This window comes from Lissotriton vulgaris, chromosome 7 (genome assembly GCF_964263255.1).
Source record: "Lissotriton vulgaris chromosome 7, aLisVul1.2, whole genome shotgun sequence".
NCBI lineage: Eukaryota > Metazoa > Chordata > Amphibia > Caudata > Salamandridae > Lissotriton > Lissotriton vulgaris.
This window is the reverse complement of record NC_141695.1, coordinates 33624030-33645786: the sequence shown is the minus strand read 5'-3', so window position 1 is coordinate 33645786 and position 21757 is coordinate 33624030. Positions and strand designations below refer to the sequence as shown.

The following is a 21757-nucleotide window of genomic DNA, read 5'->3' as shown; positions in this document are numbered from 1 at the left end:
TCGACATACGATGATGACGAAAACTTAAATAAAAAAGAAAACCATGGTTTTCTTTTTTTATTTAAGGTTCCATTGTCGTCATATGTCGAATGCTCCCTATCCCTCTGCTCTTACCTGCACTGGCAATGTCCTTTTTAATTTGCAGTTGAGCTGCAATTAAAAAATTCAAGCCCTTCTGAATATATACCAGAATGTTTTTGGGAGCTTGTTTGCCAGACCTGCTCATGCCCATGAGTATTACACTTTTTAAATAGGTGGAAAAACAAGGCAACATAGAAAGCAACATAGCTGGGCATACCACCGAAAACCAGGGGCCGTGCTTGAAGAGGCAATATGTTTGCTTTCATACACAGAATTCAAATCTAACATTGACATGCTTGTTTAAAAAAAAGTTTTAAATAGCGCAAACTAGACCCGAAGATATCAGAGCGCATTACATGAGCACCCGTTGCATTACACAAGGACACATTCTTTTTTTGTTAGGCACAGGGAGAATAAGTGATTTGCCCAGAATTACAGGATGTTGAGTAGCGTTACCGAGACTAGAAACCAGTTACCCAGCTTCAAGTTTGACCACTCTAGCCGTAAGGCCACATCCTCTCCTCTAGGCTCTCTCAGGCCTCTGAGTGGAATGTAGGTACTCCCCTGAATCCGGTTCCAGGATGTACCTTGCTGATGAAAGGCGGAGGGGATGGGGCGGTACCTGACTTCCCAGTGACATTTGTTCGCTGTGGCCAGGAGTTGTATACCGCCATCAAGGATCGGAGGGGAGAATACCAGACCTTCTCTCTCTTTGTGAATGCCTAGGCTCTGGGTCTTCACTTGCAGTGAAGTTACTAGCTAGGCTACTTTATCTACTGTCAAAACAGCACTAAAAGGAAACTGCAATGCAAAGATGGCTGACTCAGTCTCTTTTTTGGTACTAGGAGGGGCTGTGGCGGGAGTGGAGTCGGTTAGGGTGTGCGGCCAGCTGCCCTGCGAGCAAACCCCCTTAAATTGAACAGAAGCAGTCACAATAGTGAAAGAAATCAATATTGAAAGCAAGCTACTGAAATTTCACCTACATAAAAAGGTAAAGTGCCATCACTCCCACTGCCTGACTTTCTAAACACAGAATGATGTCATGTAGACTCATTTACATTGGGTAGGATAATGACACTGGCAATAAAGCAAAAGACCAAATGGTTCTGACACTGCAATTTACTGATTCACTTTGCCAGAGCTGGCAAGACACCATGGTGGTCATTCCATGTTCAGTTAAAGGAAAGAATGCAACAAAGGCTTCTCATTTCCCTGGTTCACCTTCAATGTGGAGGTGTACTGGGCCTACACCTGAGGTTCAACTGAAGCACTATCAGCAGTGAATTAGAAGTATTTACAAAATCTCAGTTCCCTTTCACAACATCCCTGCATGCATATTCAGTACAGTAAACTTTAAAATGCAATTTAAATCAAAGTTCAAGTACGGTTACTCAAGCTTCTTCAAGGAGTCACTTTGATTGTAGTAACGATGAACACAGAGATATAGTACCTAGTAGCCAAATAGGTGGGCATTCAGATTGGGATGGCATAGGAGAACAGCAACAATATTTGCTCAAAATAAATATGGTTTCACCTTCAGAACGTATAGGAAGGATATTTTATAAGATGGATAGATAGATAGATAGATAGATAGATAGATAGATAGATAGATAGATAGATAGATAGATAGATAGATAGATAGATAGATAGATAGATAGATAGATAGATAGATAGATAGATAGATAGATAGATAGATAGATAGATAGATAGATAGATAGATAGATAGATAGATAGATAGATAGATAGATTCCTTCTTTTGGTACCTGGGCTCTCCAGATCTCATCTCGCTCACGCACGACGTGCATGAAGGTGTCGGCCATCATGGCAATGATCATGTTGAGCATGAGAAGGGCGGCAAGGATCGCAAATGCAGAATACAACACGTGATACATGAGCGGAAGGTCAACGCTGTAGTTGGCAGGCCCATCAATGATCGTCAGGTAGAGTTCAAAGGTGCTGAAGAGGGACATGGGGTAGCTGAAGAAATGCCCCAGCTCACTGGGATCCTCAGTTTGGAAAGTGACGAAAAAAGCTAGAAAATGAATCAAGAAAATGAAGAAAACATCTGGAATTGACAGCATTAAAACACATGCGTTCAGTGGAGAATACATTAGGATACATAGTCTAAGAAATCCTTCGATTAAAACCAGGGGTACATGCTCCAGGGCATTAGTGGTACTGAGGGGGAAAAATAAGGAAAAACATGTAACTTACCTGCCGGATGGTCTCTTCCATCCTCTTTTCTTCCCAGCAGCATGAAACTGAAGCACACAGGCTCCAAGACTCCCTTAGCCAATCACAACGCTGCGGTCACCAGTGTGACAGCACCAGTATCACAGCAGTGTCATGATTGGTCTGAGAGGCCTGGTTTGGCGCTCAGACAGGGAGTGGGAGCCTGTGTATGTTCTCCACCCAGGATGTGCAATACAGCCAGATAGAGAACAGGCTAAGTGCGCATGACTATTTTCCCTGCCCAAGGCGGCCACCCAAACCATCATGCACAAAGAAGTGCACCAAGCACTCCTCTCCTTGTTGACTGTGATGACAGCCAAGACCCAACAGTTCCAAACTAGCTTCAGCATGGATAAATAAAATGGTAATAACATCATGTTATTATCAATCTATTTTTCCTTGTTTGCACTGCTGAAAAGCACTGGGGTAACGCTCCGCTGCATTAGCAGAGGAGCCGCAGCTGATGACACTTCTCTCTGATGACTTATTTGTCATTCAGTGCATCTAAAGGAGCTGCGGATACCTCATTGCATTGCCAAGGCACACTCAAGATTTGTGTAATGGTCAATGACTGCTGTTCTTACTCTTTCAATTTCTTGCTAATCAACAAATAATGACATTCATATTTTTGGTGGGGAGTTTGTAATACGTCCTTTTTGTGTGTGTCTCTGTGTCTGTGTCTGTGTCTCCATTCCGCTTTAGGGATTGTTGATGTACACGTACAGGTATGTGCTTCACCACCAAGACTAACAGTGAGCACGTCCTAGCCGAGCTGCTGCATGAATGTAGATTTGCTAAAGAACATCATCTGACTGCATTATTTTTTTTATCTTTAAAAATGTCCTCTGGGAGAGCAGACTCAGGGCCAGATGTGTGACCATTTCGTTTTGAGGGTCGCAAATTGTGATTTTATGCGACTCGCAAAAACGGAATGTACTAATGTGTCTCAGACATATTTAGCAATTCCCAATGGGTTGCACGTTACCTGTCTCATCAATATTCATGAGGCAGGTCACAATATGTGACCTGTTGGGTATGTTGAAGATAAACAAAGTTTTTGCATCGGGGTTTGCATTACTTTTGATGCAGACTTGACGCAAAATCCTGTGTGGTATTTATGAAGCAGCAGAAATTGTTATATGCATTGCTTTGTAAAAATAAAAGAAATGCAGAGACACAATAAATGTTTTATTGGTGGTGTGTGGGCATTCCCCTGCCTCCACCCATGGATTTTGACACAAACCCTTAGGGACAAACTTGTAGACATATATATTCGCCGAAATGTTGCACTTGCTTGAGGCCAGTGTAACAAGGAGAAATATATTTATTTCTCCTTGTTATTTACTCATTCTGCAGTACACATGGAAAGAGGAAATCTGCTCAAAGGGTAGTTTTGTGCAGGAAAGCCACCCTTGCCACAGAAAAACTATCATGACCTTAACGAAGACACCCTTGCACTATGGAGCGCCAGGGTGGCACATTAGCACGAGGCAGCCACAAGAGCGCCAGTGCATGGAGATAACAGAACTGCACCACTTCCTCAAAGGTCTGGGGCAGTTCTGCTCTCTCTCATTGACGCAATGCTGTGCAGCAACTTCAATTGCCGTGCTGCGGTAATGCTTTGGATATGTGCCCCAAGGTTTGTGAATTGTTTTATGTTTGTCTGTGTGCGTGCTCATGTCTGTGTAGCATGGGATGAGGAAATATGCTGCAGGTGTATTTTGTGTCACTTAATGATGTGTTTTGTATGGCTGTGGATGGCTAGAGCGGTCGATCTTTAAGCTGGGGAACTGGGTTCAAGTCTTGGCAGGGACGCTCAACATCCTGTGATTCTCGGTAAATCACTTAATAATAATAATAATAATAATAATAATAATAATAGTGTTACTTAAAATAGCTGAAACAGCTACCTCAAACAGAGGCGTACCGGCGCTTAGCGGCAGTCAGGAGAAGAAGAGGACAATACTTGGCCTAGTCAAAGGGCCTTGTCTTCAGCTGCTTTCAGAACTCGGATTCAGTACTCAGCATGCGGAGATGCATTCCATTCCATAGCATAGCTGTTTTGACCGAGAAAGCCCTGCCTCCCTTTCTGACTTTGACAAACCTGGGAGCACACAATAGGAGATTAGAGTTGGATCTCAGAGTGCGGGTCGATTGGTATGGGAGCAGTCTCTTTCTGGGGTAAAACCAAACCAAAGTCCCGGGCACACGTAAGCTAGGTAAAATCATTATTGTCAATAAAGTTACTTGTATTTTGCAAGGTCTGATAATTTAGTATCCACACAATTGTTCTTTCAAGTATTTAATTGCTTTTTACGAACACAACCAGCCAACGCGTGTTTCGTCACACATGGGAAGTATCCTGTGACTTCTTCAGGGCTGGGAAGGATACAAAAGGGTAATATGAGCAAATACTTTATAAAGTGAGTAAACCTCCAACGGGGTCAGCTACTGGAGGTGCATGGAAACATAACACCTCTATGTCATGGAAAACCTATAGGAAAGTGCAAAGACAAGGTAACAGTGACTGCACACAAAAGAACACAGGATCCGGTGAAGAACAAGTGACAATGGTACACGGTATTGTTCATTCTAGGAGCTTGCTAGAACAACTGTTTGTCTGATGTCAGACCCTACTATGATGGTGTGTGGTGAAGAGTATTTGAGGTAACTCTGTCCTATTTTGTGGATTGCCTGAACAGCCAGGGTCAAGGCCTTAAATTCGATGCGTTTTGCAACCAGGAGTCAATGGAGGTGCCTGATGTGAGGGGAGATGTGCTGGGGGAAGGGCACTCTGTGAATAAGCCTCACAGCCGTATTCTGAATCAACTGAAGTCTGTGAATCAGATAACTGGGCAGTCCTAGGAATAAACCGTTAGCATAGTCCAGATGGGATGTTACCGCTGCGTGAACCACCCTCCTCTTGCTCTCCCCTGGCAGGAGGTGCAAGAATTATTTTACAGTTTTTAATTTGCCAAAGCAGGTTGATGATATATGGCGTAAGTGGGTTTCGATATATAGATCTGAATCCCACTTAAAGCCAAGATTTCTAGCTGACTTGGCGGGGTACGGACGTGGTGGGGTACCCATCTCGGCAGGCCACCAGAGTCCTGCGGATGGGGGGGAGGGCTGACCAAAGAACATGATCTCTGTCTTGTCTGCATTTAATTTCAATTTGTTATTGTTAATCCAGCTAGTGATGTCTTTCAGGCAGCTCCTTAACATGGCAAATGGGTCCTTTGACTGATCCTTAAACGAAAATATCAGCTGGGTGTCATCAGCACAAGACACAGCCTTTAACTCCCAGGTGTCAGTGAGATGTCCCCGTGCCTCACGAAAACACATGAATGTGTCCCTCTGTAACGCAATTGGTGCTCATGTAAAGTGCTCTGACATCTTTGAGTCTAGTACGCGCTATATATAAAACTCCCCAAAAAAGAAAAAAGATGTAGTGCCCAGGCCTAGATAGTTCAAAATACCTAGTGACAACGGCTGTAAGCCCTGAGACAGAACACGTGATCATTTAGAGCAAGGCGGTGCTGTGGTAACACTGGTGTAAGCACTGTTGATCTCTGTGGTACTGAATGATTGAATGATCGAGTGTGAGGAGCGTGTCTGGCTGATGCAAGTGTATAACCATGCATCAGTGGCGTGATACGTGTGGATCAAAGTATGTGGATGTTGAAGTTTTGACAATTTAATGTTGCTTTTGCTCTTTTTCACCAATCCCATCTGGAAGCGCTCAATGTTCCTGGTGAGCTGAAGGGCAGTGACCTTGTTCAGCGGTGCACCAGGATTGGCTCTTTAGTGAAGTGTTGTGTAACATCAGATTACCTTACCTCCAGCAAAGCCCAGGATGACCACTGCCATGAGTCCACAGAACTGCAGGACATCGCAGAACAGCATCTGAGGAGAAGGCGTGGGAGATCCTGTCATCTGTGGCATGGTGTAAATTCGCATCTTTTGAATGTTCACATATTCATGCATCAAGCACCAAGCCTTATTTTCAGCTGTTCCATCACAATATTTCATCTTACTTGCAATACATATGGCAGTAAATACCAAACCAAGCAATGACATCAAGGAATAATAAGTTATCTCTGTTGACAAAGGGAATAAAAGAGGAAACAAAGAAAAAAGGAGAAAAAACATTCTTGACATTTCGAAACTGCACTTATCAATGCTCACAAATGTTCCTTCACAAAACATTTTGACTGGTGCCATTACATGCCTTGGTGGTAAATGAATGTACTGCTTGCTTCCATCACCTTTTACCATTGTTACATCAAACAGGGTTCAGGAGGAAGCAAAGCACCACAAACACATTTGTAACTATTTGTTGTGTGGTATTTCCCTGTGCTAGTGATGTGTTCCTTTGTTTTTTGTGCTGCAGTTTTGGAATGTATAGTCTTGTACTTCAGTTGTTGTGTTGTGTTTTCTTTTGCCTGCTTTACTCTAATATACCCTGATATGATTGTGTTGTTGTGTTGCTTTGGATATGTTGTGTTATGTTCTGTGTTTACTTTACATGTGTCAGCATATACTGCAACATTTCAAGTTCAAAGCAGGGCATGTCTTCCAAATTCCTTTGTCAAGAAGTCATTTAAAACAGTGTAAATGAAGGGGGGAAATAGTGCTGCTTCAGTTCTTCAACTACTTACAACATCTGAGGACAACTATAATGTACAAAATATTATTAATGACTGCCATGCAAGCAAGCAGCACTTCAGCATGCATTTGTTCCATGCATTACAACATTAAGGTTAGACCTATTTACATTGCCAAGGTTTTTTGTTTTGTATCTGGTGTTGCTTTATGTTATTTAGCAGTGCTTTATGTTATTACTTGTATTATTTTGTTTATTAAAGCATGCTCTAAGGAACACAATGTGTTCTTTTTAGTTCTCGATGGCCGGACAGCGCATGTGTATTGTTGGGGAACATCCTTTATAACGCGGATGTTACCCCACAGTGCAGTTACGATGCGTCTTTTACAATGCAAGTCGTAACCACGACTTGCGCTGGAGGGCGCTCAAGGATAAGGAATAGTAGATTTACTATTCCAACACCTTCCCTACTGTACGTAGGCTGGTGTTGGAATAGTACATTTAACTATTCCTAAGTCCTCACCCCTACAGCGCAAGTCGTGGTAACGACTTGCGTTGTAAAAGACGCGTTGTAGCGGTACACGTGGTAATACCACGCGTTGTACCGTCATACATCCGTATTGTTTGTTTACTTTTGGCAGTCTTAAAGCCCACCCATTGCTTACAATGGATTGGATTCATTGCCACTTTCATTTCTTACTCCTTATTCTTTAGCTAGTGCATGCTTTTCTTCCCCTTCTTGTGTTTGTCTTTCTGGAGGAACATGGACTTGAGATGGCTGTGATTCCTAATAGGTCACACATTGTGATCTACCTCATTAATATTCATGAGGTCGGTCAATCGTGACCCACTAAGATTCGCGAATTAACAGATAAACATTTAATAGAATTCCGATTGCCAAATAGCGATTCTTTATTCTAAGGGTACATACATCTGGCCCTTGTTGTCTACCGGTAGTTCTGGGTAGAATAAGCGATTGTGAGAATATTTTTAAATTTGTTTGAGATTTTTTAAACTTTTTAATAGAACTTTTACGGTGCTGTTGAGAGTTTCAAGGCAAGTTGAAGAAAACAGTTTGATGGAGAAGACGCAGATAGGGTGGTCATTCTGTAACAGTTAGAGTGAATCATAGTTGGGAACGTCTCTCAGGACAAAGCTGAGTCAGTTGTGTTTGAGGTAGGGATGCATGGAGATGTGAAGAAACACATTTTCAAATGGATTGAGATTCTCAGAAATCGATTCACAACTTATTGCTGCTCAGTAGGCGAATGTGGTGGTCTGCTTTAGGGAGAGACCTATGGGAGCCAAGGGTTCAGGTAGGCCCAGTTAGCACTTCTACTGTACTCTGTGGTTTAAAAACTAATTAAGTTAATCTGGTGCATAACATTTTTTGTTTTTCAGTATGTGCGAACATAAGTGGCACTCTTTAAAGCTTCCCATTTAAAGAAACCAGCTCTGTCCTTTATATAACCATCTTCTAAAGCAACATTAAATTAGGCAGCTCAGAGAGGCTTAAAAAGGCCATGGCCCTTGCATGAATTAATTTACAGCAGTTTATAATCACATTTCTCTCACCGCACCATTACAAAACTTTTTGTATTTTTACCCTTTCTAAAATTAACTTCTAACTATTTGGAAACTTGCGTCCAATATGTGAACTCTTAACCCCTTGGCTGCGGCGGTAATTCCGCCGCAGCGCGGGGGGGTAAGGGGGGCCGCACGGCGCCACCATGCTCATGACTGAACCACTCCGTCATGACCCGCGGGCGCGTTGTGCTTGTGACGGAATGGTTCCGTCACGGCCCCGCCCGCTCAATAAAATACGCCGCGCAGGCGCATAATCAGTGCGGCGCTGGCGCGGCGGCCGGACCGTGAGGGAACCATTCCGTCACCAGCACACCACCACCGTGGCTTGTGACGGAATGGTTCCGTCATGAGCATGCAAGTAGTTAATTAAAACAAATAATAATAAGTGATACATTCAGGGCTTGCAGGCTACATGTATGTGCATTAGTAGAAGTGGTGCATTTGACTGTTACACACATTAGAGGGCATATTTACCAATGTTTCCTACAGGGCAGCAAGCAAACTTGCTGAGCTGCATTGCGTGAAAGGCAAAGAGCAGAACTACATCACATTTTCAAACATACACCATAGCTCCGGGTGCCTAAGTTACTGGCAGAATTGTTTTTGTGCAGAAGGGACACCTTCCTGCACCAACTGAAATCCTTACAGGCATTTCTTCCTCTTTCTGTATGTACTGCACAATGCAGCACACATAGAAAGTAGAAATAATTAAGATAAATAGATATTTCACCTCGCTATGCCTCACTGGGTAAGGTGTAGGATTTTGATGCACCTTCCCTGGGTGGATGCATGGGAAAGCCCATGCTCAAACCATGGAATGCATTCCAGCTTGAAATGTAATGTAACGCAGTCAAAGCAGCTGAGTTGTGTAACATTCCTTTACAAATCCCCTCAAAGCGGAGGAAAGCACCTCCTGCATTGCCATGTAAATATTACTGAAGCCTTTGCGTTGTTCTTGCATCACAAAAGATAGTATTAGTTCTTCCTGTAGATACGCTTCCTCTGAGACCATCTGTTGCCCACCTGTCAGGTGGCAATTTTACTAACAGCTGCACAGTCCATAATATTCCTTGTCAACAAGGGAGGTTGGTTTTGCTCTCTCCATTTCCTAATTTGTGATGGTGTTTGTCAGTCCTCGACTTTCACACTTAATTTTCAACAGCACCACTTATGAGAGGTCCCTACAAGGTAGTGACCACTGACAATTTGTGAGCATACGAAAAAATATTCTCAGAAGTAGTACTTCTAGGCCTTCCCTAAAGGTTTATGAGTCCTGGAAATGTCCAAACCTTCACACTGGGTTCAAAGTGTTCATTAGTAAGTAAAGTTTGTATTAGCATTTGGCATTTGGGAGCAGTAACAGGAATAGTGGGTGGTGCCAGGTGCAGTGAAAGACCTTGGGGCATATTATCGAGGACATGCGATAACTATCGCAAGTCGTGCTTAGCGAAATTTTCATTATCGCCGTCTATCGCTGGAGTACATCTCCGTGTTAACGGCGTATTAGCAACGCTTTGCACAATGGCAATGTACACCCCAGCGATAGACGGCGATAATCGGCATTTGTGTGAAAATAGCGCTATTGAAAACCTTGCTGATAAGGGAGTGTGGACTTAACATGTCAATCCACCTCCCATTGTGAATATAGCTTAGTAAAGTTTGAAGCAGGTGTTAATTTCCGGCGATAACCGCGGTTAGCACAGCTTTTTGTATCGCTTGACCCGCATTGATGAAAGGGCGATGTTGTGTTGGCGACGGATTCCATGAGGATTAGGTGAGAAACGCATACTCTGCATGTGATTAGCGATAAATATCGCTGACATGCAAAGTAGAAAGAAAAAGGCAGCTAACTCAAGGAAACTCGCACTAAACCTTGTTAGCGAGCCCTTGTAAATAGTGAGTTAAAAAAATCCCTGCTTTTTCGGCTCTATGTGCCGAAAAAACGGCGATATGTCTCTTGATAATATGCCCCCTTGAGCCATGGCAGTTCCATTTCTACAACTTAAGCACTGCCTCTCTCCAGTGTCTTCCCTATCCCTTCATTGGGTAATTGGTAATGTGTGTGATGTCACTTCCACTGCCCCAGTGATTTTCATGAGATGACATCACTTGAGCACAAGCTGATTCCGGCCATTTATCAATGATAAGTGCAATTTTTGAGCTAAGGAAAGAAGATAGATATGTAACAGAGAAATGTGTTTGCAAACTTGTCCAAAAATATAGTTCACATTGAAACTATTTACACTGAGGTGACAATTATTATCATTTTCACATCTTATAAATTGTAGGGTCAACAGAGCCCTACCTTTTGTATCATAATGGTCAGCGGACCCACTGACTCGAATCCACGTGCAAAGTACATCACATAGCACCAGCCAAGCACCATTGCAAAAGCCATAGGCGTGGCCTCTCCATCAGCCTCAGTCACACGCAGGACCAGTGTCATCAGGACCAGAAAGGCGTAGGCGATACTGTTGAGAAACAAACACTACCTATCACCTGCAGTATTCATCTTCAAGGACGGAGACTTTCAAGGGCTGCATCAATGGAAAATCAAGGCAAATCATGCACAAAATAATATTACTGGCAAAATGTTGTTGAGCTTTATGTAAAATGTACAAGGGCATTGCATTGAGATATATATATATATATTCTGAAAAGGTAACATGTAATGATGGCTGGGAAGCAGACGTGTGGTAGCAAGGGGGAAGGTAAGTGTGAAAAGAGGGAGAATATAAGACGGTATAAGGCAGCGCAGGATCAATACAGAAAAGACGCTGCAAAAACTGAGCAGTGGTATGTCCAGCATCCGACATGGCCTACCATTAATACGCAAACATCCTCAGATAGAAAGTAATGGAGGCATGGAGCTAGAATAGAATCCCATACAAAATAATGTTAAATTAAATTATTTAAAATTTTTAAATATATAGGTATAAACTTGATTTAAATACGAAATTGTTTATTATGATCAAAAATGAACGTCATTTTATGAAAAAAAAGATATTTCAATACTTTTTAAAATTTAAACATAATTGCATCATGTTTTTAAATTAAATAGATTGAAATTAATTATATATATATATACATATATATATATATATATATATATATATATATATATATATATATATATATATATATGTATATATATATATATATATATATATATATATATAAAGAAACACAGTTCGTCATGCGCTCTCAGGCAAAAAGGCAAGGGAATCCAAAATATCGGGTTTGCAGTTTATTTACACAAAGCGTTTCAGCTCAGCAGCCTTGTTCACGTGAACAAGGCTGCTGAGCTGAAACGCGTTGTGTTTCTTTGGATGAACTAACCAACCGGTTTGCTTCGCCGGTATTTGCGCCAACTTTCTCGGGTCCCAGCACTCCGGAAGAAGCGTTGTCTTTTTGTGAATATATATATATATATATATATATATATATTTGCAATATTTATTACATAAAAATAAATATAAACTGTTTACTTTAGGTGGGATTTTTAACAGATCTTTTTAAAATAATGCTAATTTAACTTAAATACTATAAATTAGTTCAACATTTAATTCAAAAATAAGTTCATAGTGCTGCACCATTTTTATCTTGTTAAAATAAAGATATAAATATACCAAAATAATTTACACTAATATTTAACATAACAAATATGTATACTCAGCCTCAGTAGTGGAATTCTCACTGTAGTAAGCTACTCACTGTAGTAAGGTATGGGGACAAGAAAAATATGTTTATTACATTTTTTAAATGATCAGTTAAAAATATGTTTATGTTAAATGTTAATCTAAATCAATTTTATGTAAATTGAACAAAATACAAAAAAGTTCTAGAGCTCTATTAACTTAATTCTATTTTTTTTAAATATATTATTTGAATATATTAAATTAAATTGAAATTATTTTTAGAAGGCTAGATTTGAAACATAATTCCCACCTAAAGTACAAATCTATATTTTTATTATATATTAATATCTATTAAAAGTGACACATAACATGTATTAAAAGTAATTGAATTATATTTTAATACAACGTAGGTCCTACTTGGATGTTGAGTGGGCACAAGGCGTGGTCAGAAATTCCCATTTCCCTACAAGAGTTGTGCAGCACTCGGAAACCGGTCACAGCACAAGGTCCCGTAGAGAAATGGGAGTTCCTGTTAATCCTTGCAACGCGTGGCAGGCACCTCACGGTGTCTGCCACATGGTGCAGGGATTTACAGAGCAGCACCACAGGTGTTCCCATGGCCCCTAACTGGAGGCTGCAGAGGCATGGGGGGGATAGCTAAGGGCCCCCAAAGACGCTTTCCAACATGCATTTCATGCCAGAAAGCCCAACATGCAAAGCCTGTGAGAAATTGACATCATAATCACAAGGGCATTTCTCCATAGGGGATTATGTGCGTTCTCCGACTGGTGGATGGGCTCCTTGATCCGACCGGCCAGTTTAAACTCCGGCCACCTACATTGCAATTAGGCGCTCGGACTTTAAACCAGGGATCCTAATGAGCCCCAAAATGTTACACAGATTTTTAGGAATTTTTTTATTAAAATATTATCAAATTAAATGAAAAATATGTTTTATTTTGTTTAAATTGTTGAATATTACATTAAATGTATTTATGTTTTATCTCATTTAAAATTTTAATATAATTTAGCACGATTTCATATATGATTTTATTTTACGTCCCTTCCTCCATTATTTCCAATGGGAGGTATTGCAGTATCAGTGATTGGCCACCTGTGGTTTAGAACACACTACTGCTCCCTTTTTGCTGTAGTAACTTAAGCTTTACATTTTTCACAGCTTTACCCACTCTGAATGTTTCAGTTGGGGGCCACCACGGCATTCATATACTCTGAGAGGATCTGTATTTGCTTTGTGGGGTTGCCTCACACTTTTTAATGTTTTTTTTCCAAAACAGAAAACGTTCCTGAATCTATGTCCACTAGCGTTTGAGTTCTAGGTGTTAAAGCGTCTTTGGGAGCTGAGATTCTTGGTCTTCAGGATTCCTGGACATATTAGCTGTTGGTGAAAGCATGGACTTTGGACCTCATTACGATGTCGGTGGGACCGATACCGATGTGTCATTGGTGTCGGTCCCACCGCCATCTGAAGCAGCAGTCAGACCGCCGCATTATGATGCAGTCGGTCTGAAAGCATGGGCGAGGGACCAATCGCTGCGGATCCGACGAGCTCAGGTAGCCCATCGGCCCACCGGTCAGAATGTAATCCCTAAATTGAGGGCGGTGCATGCTCAGGCACCGCCGTCGGGATCACAATGCTCATTTCCACTGCCTTTTAATGGCAGTCCGAGCCCAATTGAAAGGCTGTCAGAAACTGACTGTGGGGGCCCGTATTAGGACCTCTGTTCCTCTGTGGCCTCCGCTATGAGGCGAGGCGGGCACCAAAGGTGCCCCCACAAACATCCAAGCCCCATGTGGTAGACACCGTGAGGTGCTTGCCACAGGGTGCATGGATGTTACAAAATATGCCTTTTGCATTGGGGAATGTGCTGCAGCCCTTTTCCAGTCTGTAGCAGAAGCCTCAATGCAAAGAGACATGCTTCTGACTGCCTCCATGGCGATCGGATCCTAATTTGGCAGTCAGGACTGCTGACTACCCGTTGGCCAGTCCGTTAACCGCAAAGGTGCCGGTTAGACGCTTGCAATGAGGACCTTTGTTCAGAAGGTAGTCTCTGCTCTAAAAATAGGTCAGCCATCCAAATATGCAGGGCTTTCCTAACATTTGGGCAGAACCATTAAAATGATTGTGCTTCGAGAGTCTTCATTCAGGGCGATACCTCCAGGCAGGACACCTCATTTTCCACAGTCACCTTGGGAAGATCAGCCAGGTGAGTTACTTCTAAGTCCTGCTACTTGCCAACCACTACACAGGCTCTGCATTTGTCAATGGGCTTGCTGATGCTGACACGGCACAAAAGTCGAAACCTGAAGAATAACCTAACGGTGGCGATGAATGCCTAATATTTGTTTGCACTGTTGGACTGGACAAGAAAAAATATAGAAATATGTCTATGAAAGTCTATGGACACACAAGAAAAGAAATGACAAAATGATTAGTGAAAAGGAAGCTTTCTTACATGATGACATGAAAAGGTCCTCCCAACACGGTTCGCCCAAAGTAGCTGGCAGCCCCAAAACGTGCAATGTCTGGAAGCTGACACAAGAGCACATGTTAAGAGAGACACCGTAGCATGAAGAACTAAGGTTGCATGTATGGGCATCCGCTTACCTCTATAACTATTATAAGTAGAGCTCCAATCACGCTCACCAGCTCCCCTATGAGTCGCAGCGCATCTGTGTCGGTGGCATATGACTCCTAAAACAAGAAACCATCGAAGATAAAACACATATGCTGGAGAGTGGTCAGTGGGGTATGGTGGGTAAGTAAGGGAAAATCCATGAAATTATACTCCTGTTATGTATTACCAACCACACACTTGTTGTATTCTCCTACGCTGCCATTCTGTAGTATGTAGTGTATTTGTAAAGCGCACAGCTGCCCCAACGGGGCGTCCCGGCGCTGTATAACGCTGTGGAACCCTTCCTGGCTTTCCCTATGAGATGCCCCTACTGGGCACCCCCAAGGTGAAGCCAGGCATCCCAGTGTTTTAGGGGCCGTTGTGGAGATTAGGCAAGCTATTGCCCAGAGTTGCAGCGTAGGACCCATGATTAGAATAAGCACCAAGGCAAGAATTATCGAGTCAGCGGACATTGAGCCCAAGACCGTGCCGCGTCAGGACTTGAACCCTGGTCCCAGGCCTGATCTCTGCTTCAGAGTCTGCCGCTCTAACCAGGGAGTCACACTTCTCTATTAACACAAATGCTGTACTAGATAGTTTGATAACCAAAGTTATTAGCAAAGTAAGTAAAAAATAATGCAGGCAGAAAAGATGTATTTGGTGAGTAACTCCAAGGACAGCCAAAGACGCCTTTGCCCACGTCTATTTTCTAGAGCTGAAAATAAATCCCTGATGCAACTCACCCAGCTGGTAAAAAGTTAGCAATCTCCTCCCTTGATAACAACATGCTCGGGGCATCCTAGGGCTTGTCCATGGAAGGATCCAGTGAATCAATGGGCAAAAACCCTTGGTGCCTGTGTGAGGTCTAGATTGAGAGCACAGCTTTAGGCTGCCCTTCATACTTCCCACTGGAGCCAGTCTCATTTCTGACCAGCCTGCAGGATTGTTCATCTCCCACCTCATGCTGTCTTCTGTCTAGTGAATCAATCTGCCAAAAGAGGTATTTCCATTGCAGTTTATTATGGGCTTCTTTGCATCTGAATATTACACTCAATCGTCATGGCTTTCAGTCATTTGTGTCACGCATGCATTCTTAACAGTGCATGGTTCTTTCTTTCTTCATTTATTTTTTGTCACCACAGGAGGCATTTTAATGCTTTTGTCTAGATTCAAATACAAGCCTGATCTGAACATGGTGCTGAATTGGGTTAGGTATCACTTTCTGGATTAGCAGAGTTTGACCACAAAATGGTCGCCTAAAGTCTGGCAAGATCAACCACAACAGTCACAATCTTGTGGGATTCCAAGCTCCCCTCTCGGGTTCAAGCTGTCCAATCTCCCATCAGGACTAGAGCAACATGCCTGTGCTCCTGTGATTAAAGTGTATCTAAAGCTACAAGCATGAGATTCTGCAAAAAATGATGCTGTGTTTGGGATATGCAGTAATGCAGCAATGCCAATGAAAGGAGCCGGGTGCTCGTTCCCTGGTTAGTTCTAGATACTATACTACTGTGTTGGGTTCATTGCTTTGTTTGCATGGGGGTCTAGGACTCCGACCGATTACACCAGGGACATTTATTTCCTATTAAATTAACACCAGTGAGATGTTTTTTTTCTTTCTTACTACAAACTTTATCATGAAATATTTGTCCCACCAAAGATTATTTGAATCCGAAGGTGTCCCTCCTGGTAGTTCGAGTGATCCTCTTTTACTGGGGGTAAATGATGACTAACCAAGGGAAACAGGACCAAAATGACCACTTCCCAGTCAGTCCTCAGTTCTCTAAATTTATAAAGTGTTTTTCTAGAAATTATATCTCCATGGCTGACGATAATTTAATTTGCGTTTAGATTTGGAATGATACCTCCTTCCTTTTTGCAGAAAAAGTCTCTGTCATGGTGATTTGAGACCTTTTGTTTACTATTGTAAAGGAAATGCATTTTCAAACTGAGTTCTGCAGGCTGAGGATGTCTGTCTCTCAGTGTCAACAAGTACTGATTACTGCAGCAGATCAGGTTTTACTGTGATTCTAATAGCACTCTGAGATTCCGCATGCCGCGCATGTCCCCTGTTGGGTTTGCTTTTTTCAAGGCGCTGTGGCTGTTCTTTAGGCAGATTCTAATTTATTATTTTTAAAGTCTACACTTTTTGTTTTCAAAATCATAAAAGTGAATGTGAAGATGGCCACATTGCTCACAGAGGTGTACAAGGTCACACCACTTCCCTGGCCTCCAATACCTGGAAATCAATGGACTACCAAAGATGCCCAGTGAAGCTGATGTAGCTAGCAGTACCCCTCTTCTGTCACTAGGGGCACAGTTCACACAAAGATGTTTACTTACTCAGTAAGCAAACATCTTTGTCTGTCTCCTTCTCTCTGTTTCCCTCCCTCTCCCTCCGTCTGTCTCCCTCCCCCGGTCTCCCTCTACCTCATTCCCTCTCCCTCCCTCTGTCTCCCTCCCTCTCTCCTTCCCTCTCTGCCTCCCTCTCTCTGTCTCCCTCTCTCTGTCTCTCTCAATGTCTCCCTTCCTCTCCCTCTGTCACCCTCTCCCTCCCTCCCTCTCCCTCCCGCTCCCTTTCCCTCCCTCTGTCTCCCTCCCTCTCCTTCCCTGTCTCCCTCCCTCTCCCTCTGTCTCCCTCTCCCTCTGTCTCTTTCCCACTGTCTCCCTCCCTCTGTCTCCATCCCTCTCCTTCCCTCTGTCTCCCTCCCTCTCTGCCTCCCCCTGTCTCCCGCCCTCTACCTCCCTCTCCCTCACTCTGTCACCCCCAGTCTCCCGCCCTTTCTCCCTCCCTCTCCTGCCCTCCTGTCTCCCTCCCTCTGTCTCCCTCCCTCTGTCTCCCTCCCTCTGTCACCCCTGACTGTCTCCCTCTGTCTCCCTCTCGCTGTCTCCGTCTCTCTGTCACCCCTGTCTACCTCCCTCAACCTCTGTCTCCCTCCATCTCCTTCCCTCTGTCACCCTTCGTCACCTCACCCGGTGTGTGTGTCAGCCCTCAGCCCAGGCTGAGACAGCTTCCCTGGCGCACACACACAGCCACACCGGAGTATTTCACAGGTCTTTAAAAGAGCATTTACTTTTTAATGAGGCTTTGTTGTATTTCACCTCTTATTAGCGCCCAAGCAGCTCCACTCTGACAATCACTGGAATCGCCCGACCCCCATAGAGCAGAGTCCGCACTGCTGCAACTGGCAGTGGTTGCGGACACTCTTTAAAATGTTTAAAACAACCCAGGTAAGATGTCTGCAAGGTCCGCGGCCGCCAAGGAAGGTTTGCTGGGCCGCTGGCGGCCCGCGGGCCGTACAATGAGTATGTGTGGCTTACTGCATATTGTTCATTATCAGGACACTGGATTCTAGTGCTTGAACCTTGTGCTGCATTAGTCATTGAAACACAGACCCAGGTGTACCATATCAGGAGAAATAGATGATAGCAGCTTGTTAATTAGAGTAATATCGGGACGCCTGTCTAAATCCTTTCTAATAGTGTGAACGGAAAGCTGTGCTAATGAGGTGCATCTCTGAATCCTATTCTGGTTAGACATAACCACACTTTTACCTGTATTTCTAAATCGTGTCTTTAGAGCTTCTTATTATTAGAAATTATTTTGGGGTTATTTCTCAAACATGACAATACTGGAACTTTCTGCTTACTTTGCAGTATATAAAATTAACTGCCCTGTAGTAGGATTGTAACTATGGGTTCCAAACCTGCCCAACTATCTCCTAGAATAAGCCACCTGTGCTCGGACTTCATAGCCATTGAAAGTCAAGAGTAAAACCAGCCGGTTTGGTCCCCAACTGAAGTTCAAAGCGACATAAGGTCCTAATATTCCACAGTCATATAGTGGGGGGAGCCAAGAAAGGCATGGCTTGTTCAGTCATATATTTTCGAGTATTATGGAGTTCTGCATGCAGTGGCATAACATTAGCCCCCGCAGCACTCAAGGTGCACAGGCGGCGGGATACTGGCTTGAGAGCTCCTGACTGGGTCTGGAGGGGGCCTCCATGTACTTTGTGGGGGTTGACCTCTCAAGTTTTATTACGTCACTGTCAGCATGGCTATAAACATTGACATCAGAATTCTGAATGTTTTGAAAAGAAGTCGGCCATGGGCCTTTGTAAAAGTCATTACACTCTGACTTGAAAGCAAAACCATGTCCAACGTCCTTTTGTGATTCTGTTGCTACTAGGAAAGACCAATTGGAGGCAACTTTGCAAGTTTAGCCTCCAAAAGCTTTCTGAAACATAAGTGGTTTCGATGAGCTCTAAGGTTAGCGGTCAGAGACCTCCATCGCATAGCGCCCTGGACTCCTAAGGCTCATCCTTTCTATTACAGCCTTTCGACAGATCGAGGCGGTGCCTGTGTTTTATGTGACAGGGAAAATTTGATTGTGGCATCCCATGTCTTTCCCGTTCTGTGTATATCTAACTCAGTTCGCATAGCAGATGCCCGCGTTTTACCAACTATGGGGGTCATTAGGATAGTGGGCGGATTGGCAAAAACCACCGCCCACATAGAAATCTCCCCCCGCCAAATTACCATGGCGGGAGGGACCCAGGCGGAAGGAAACATCGTCCGCCGGTTTTCCGCCCGGTCTAAGAGAAGCTGGAAAAGCTGTTAACATGGTGGTGGTGTCTGGGAGACTTAGCATATCTGTGGGGACATGCCTTTCCGTGGTGGAAGGCAGGCGGTTCTCACAATTGGGGGCCCGTAGCGAGCCCCCAGGGATTCTGAGGGGTGGAGGGTGCACATGGGAGGTACCTATGGCACCCCACTGCAGTTTCATGCACAACATGGCAGGCACCGCGTGGTGCCTGCCACGTTGTGCACGGAACTGCACGACATGCCTTCTTGGCATTACGGCAGGCGGCGCTGAGAGCACTGCCTGTCGCAATGTCAAGTATGCAGGATGCTCCTGCCAGTGTGGCGGGCGCATCCTAATGTCACAAACGGGACCCCCACACCAATGGTGGGTGGTCCCATTCCACGAAAGGATGGCGGGCGGGTGGACAAAGTCCGCCTGCCATCCTGATAATGCCCTATGTGTGTGTTAGGCAAGCACGCACTTCAGATATCCTTGCTGTATGAAGTCTGTACAAGAAGGAAGCTTGCACTGCTGATACACACGTAGTGCCAGTAGTGTATGTGCGAGTAAAGTTTACACAGCTGATGTGCTCCTTTTGTCTTCTGCACTAAGGGACCAAGGAAAGCATGTGCTGCTTCTGCCATGTTGTGCCTCTTCTCTGTGTCTTACCTTGCCAATGCTTCTTTTTCTAAGTAACATAGAAAAGGACATACCGATAGTGTTCTCTCGATTAGAAGGGTAATGTCTCGGCTGTTGTTAGTCTCTGTTGTTCGAGGTTTCAGAGGTCTATAAACGCAGCATATGGTGAAGCACGTCATGTATAAGACATAGAGCACGGCTACCACGCAGAAATAGGGGCGGCCATAGTTGCTCCACTTCAGTCTTACTAACTCCTTGATTGGTGTCATGTCCAGGATCTGTCGTGCCTAGAGTGAGAGAGGAAGAGAATGTTGAGGATAACATGAACATAGCAAATATGGATTAAATATGAGACAAGTCACCATTATACTCAAGGGGCTAGATTTTCTATCATTTTGTATTGAAGTTGCATTACTATTGTGGTACAGCCCCACCACAAAAACCTTTTTGGCATCTACTGAGCCACGCAAAACCATGTTAAATATAAAGTAATCCAGAGCATGGTGATGCCATGCATTACTTTGAACTGTGTAGATATTCCATTGGTAGAGCACCGGCGTTCAAATGCACCCGCCCATGTATTTTGACCATACAAAGATTTACAATGAGCCTACCCAATTGAGGTGTAACAAGGAGAAACAGTTGTATTTCTCCTCATTACTTCACTTTCTATGTGTGCTGCATTCTGTAGTACTCATATCCCTTCCTGCACAAAAACAATCCTTCCCATAAAGTTGGCTCTAGGCAGCACACAGTACACCACCGTAAAGAGAGTGCAGAAATCTTCAGATCTTTCTGAATAAGGAGCATGGCCATAAAGCAAATGCCACAGGCTGTGGTGAATTTACTTAGAACATACTTTATTTTAAAAATACCTAGCAATTATGATTATAAAACTTTCACATTTTCAGAAACCAACAAGTCAAAATATGTATGATTGTGTAAATCTGCCAGTTGCAACATGTGTCCAGTTCTTACACTCAGTGGTGTATTTGAGATAGAGGTGATTTCAAAGAAGGGTCATTGAAGTGCACAGAGGTCCTTTCTTCATTCCCTGGCTCCAGACTCACTACAGCGGTTTATGAAGCCCTTTTTGTGGGGACAGGACATAGCCTCTTCAGGCATAAGTGTTAACTCCTCCCTACAATCCTGCCCAGGGTGACCCATAAGGATGTGGATGGCTCACCAGTCACACCTAAGCTCCCTTTGAGTGTGGCTGTCTAGAGGGAATGCACAAAGTCCAGCTGTCATCCAGCCAGACGTGTATTGGAGACAGGCTGCATGCACAAGAGCAGAAAAATGCCTTCATTCTAAAAGTCCAAAACACCGCGATAGTGCCAATACTGATGTCGTTCATTAAGTTATTTCCAGCAATCACACGTGACACTCATAGTAATTGATAAAAATTAATTAGAAATTATATTATTTCTTTTGATATTCAATTTATCTTTTTTCTTTTAAGAAGTATGTTTTAATTAATACTTGATTATCATAACTATCCAAACATTTAGTGGACCATACAAAGACAATATTTACAATTTCACAATGTCAAAAACAATATATAACAATCCAAAATACATTAAATGCACCTAATTTAAGCATGCCAAAATTCCCTCAAAAATAAAAAGAAGAAAAGAAAAAAGTTAGAAAAAAACAAGGGAAAGTTTAAAGAAGTAGCACAATTATGAAGGAATGAAAACTATCCCAGGGAGTGTTGGCCAACCATTCCCTGGAAGCTTGTGAGAGAGAGA

At 43.3% G+C, this 21757-nt stretch overlaps 1 protein-coding gene across 1 annotated transcript in view; it reads right to left on the bottom strand.

Moving 5' to 3' along the window:
• Window positions 1–840: 840 nt before the first annotated feature.
• Window positions 841–21757, bottom strand: part of LOC147700601 (transient receptor potential cation channel subfamily V member 6-like) — a 148773-nt gene continuing 127856 nt past the window's right edge. Inside the window, exons 9-15 of the mRNA XM_086929142.1 lie at window positions 20081–20293; window positions 14773–14859; window positions 14621–14697; window positions 10812–10977; window positions 6153–6219; window positions 1845–2113; window positions 841–990 (exon numbers count right to left, since the gene is read on the bottom strand). Of these exons, the coding sequence (XP_086785268.1) occupies window positions 841–990; window positions 1845–2113; window positions 6153–6219; window positions 10812–10977; window positions 14621–14697; window positions 14773–14859; window positions 20081–20293 (1029 nt within the window). The remainder of the gene's footprint in view (window positions 991–1844; window positions 2114–6152; window positions 6220–10811; window positions 10978–14620; window positions 14698–14772; window positions 14860–20080; window positions 20294–21757) is intronic.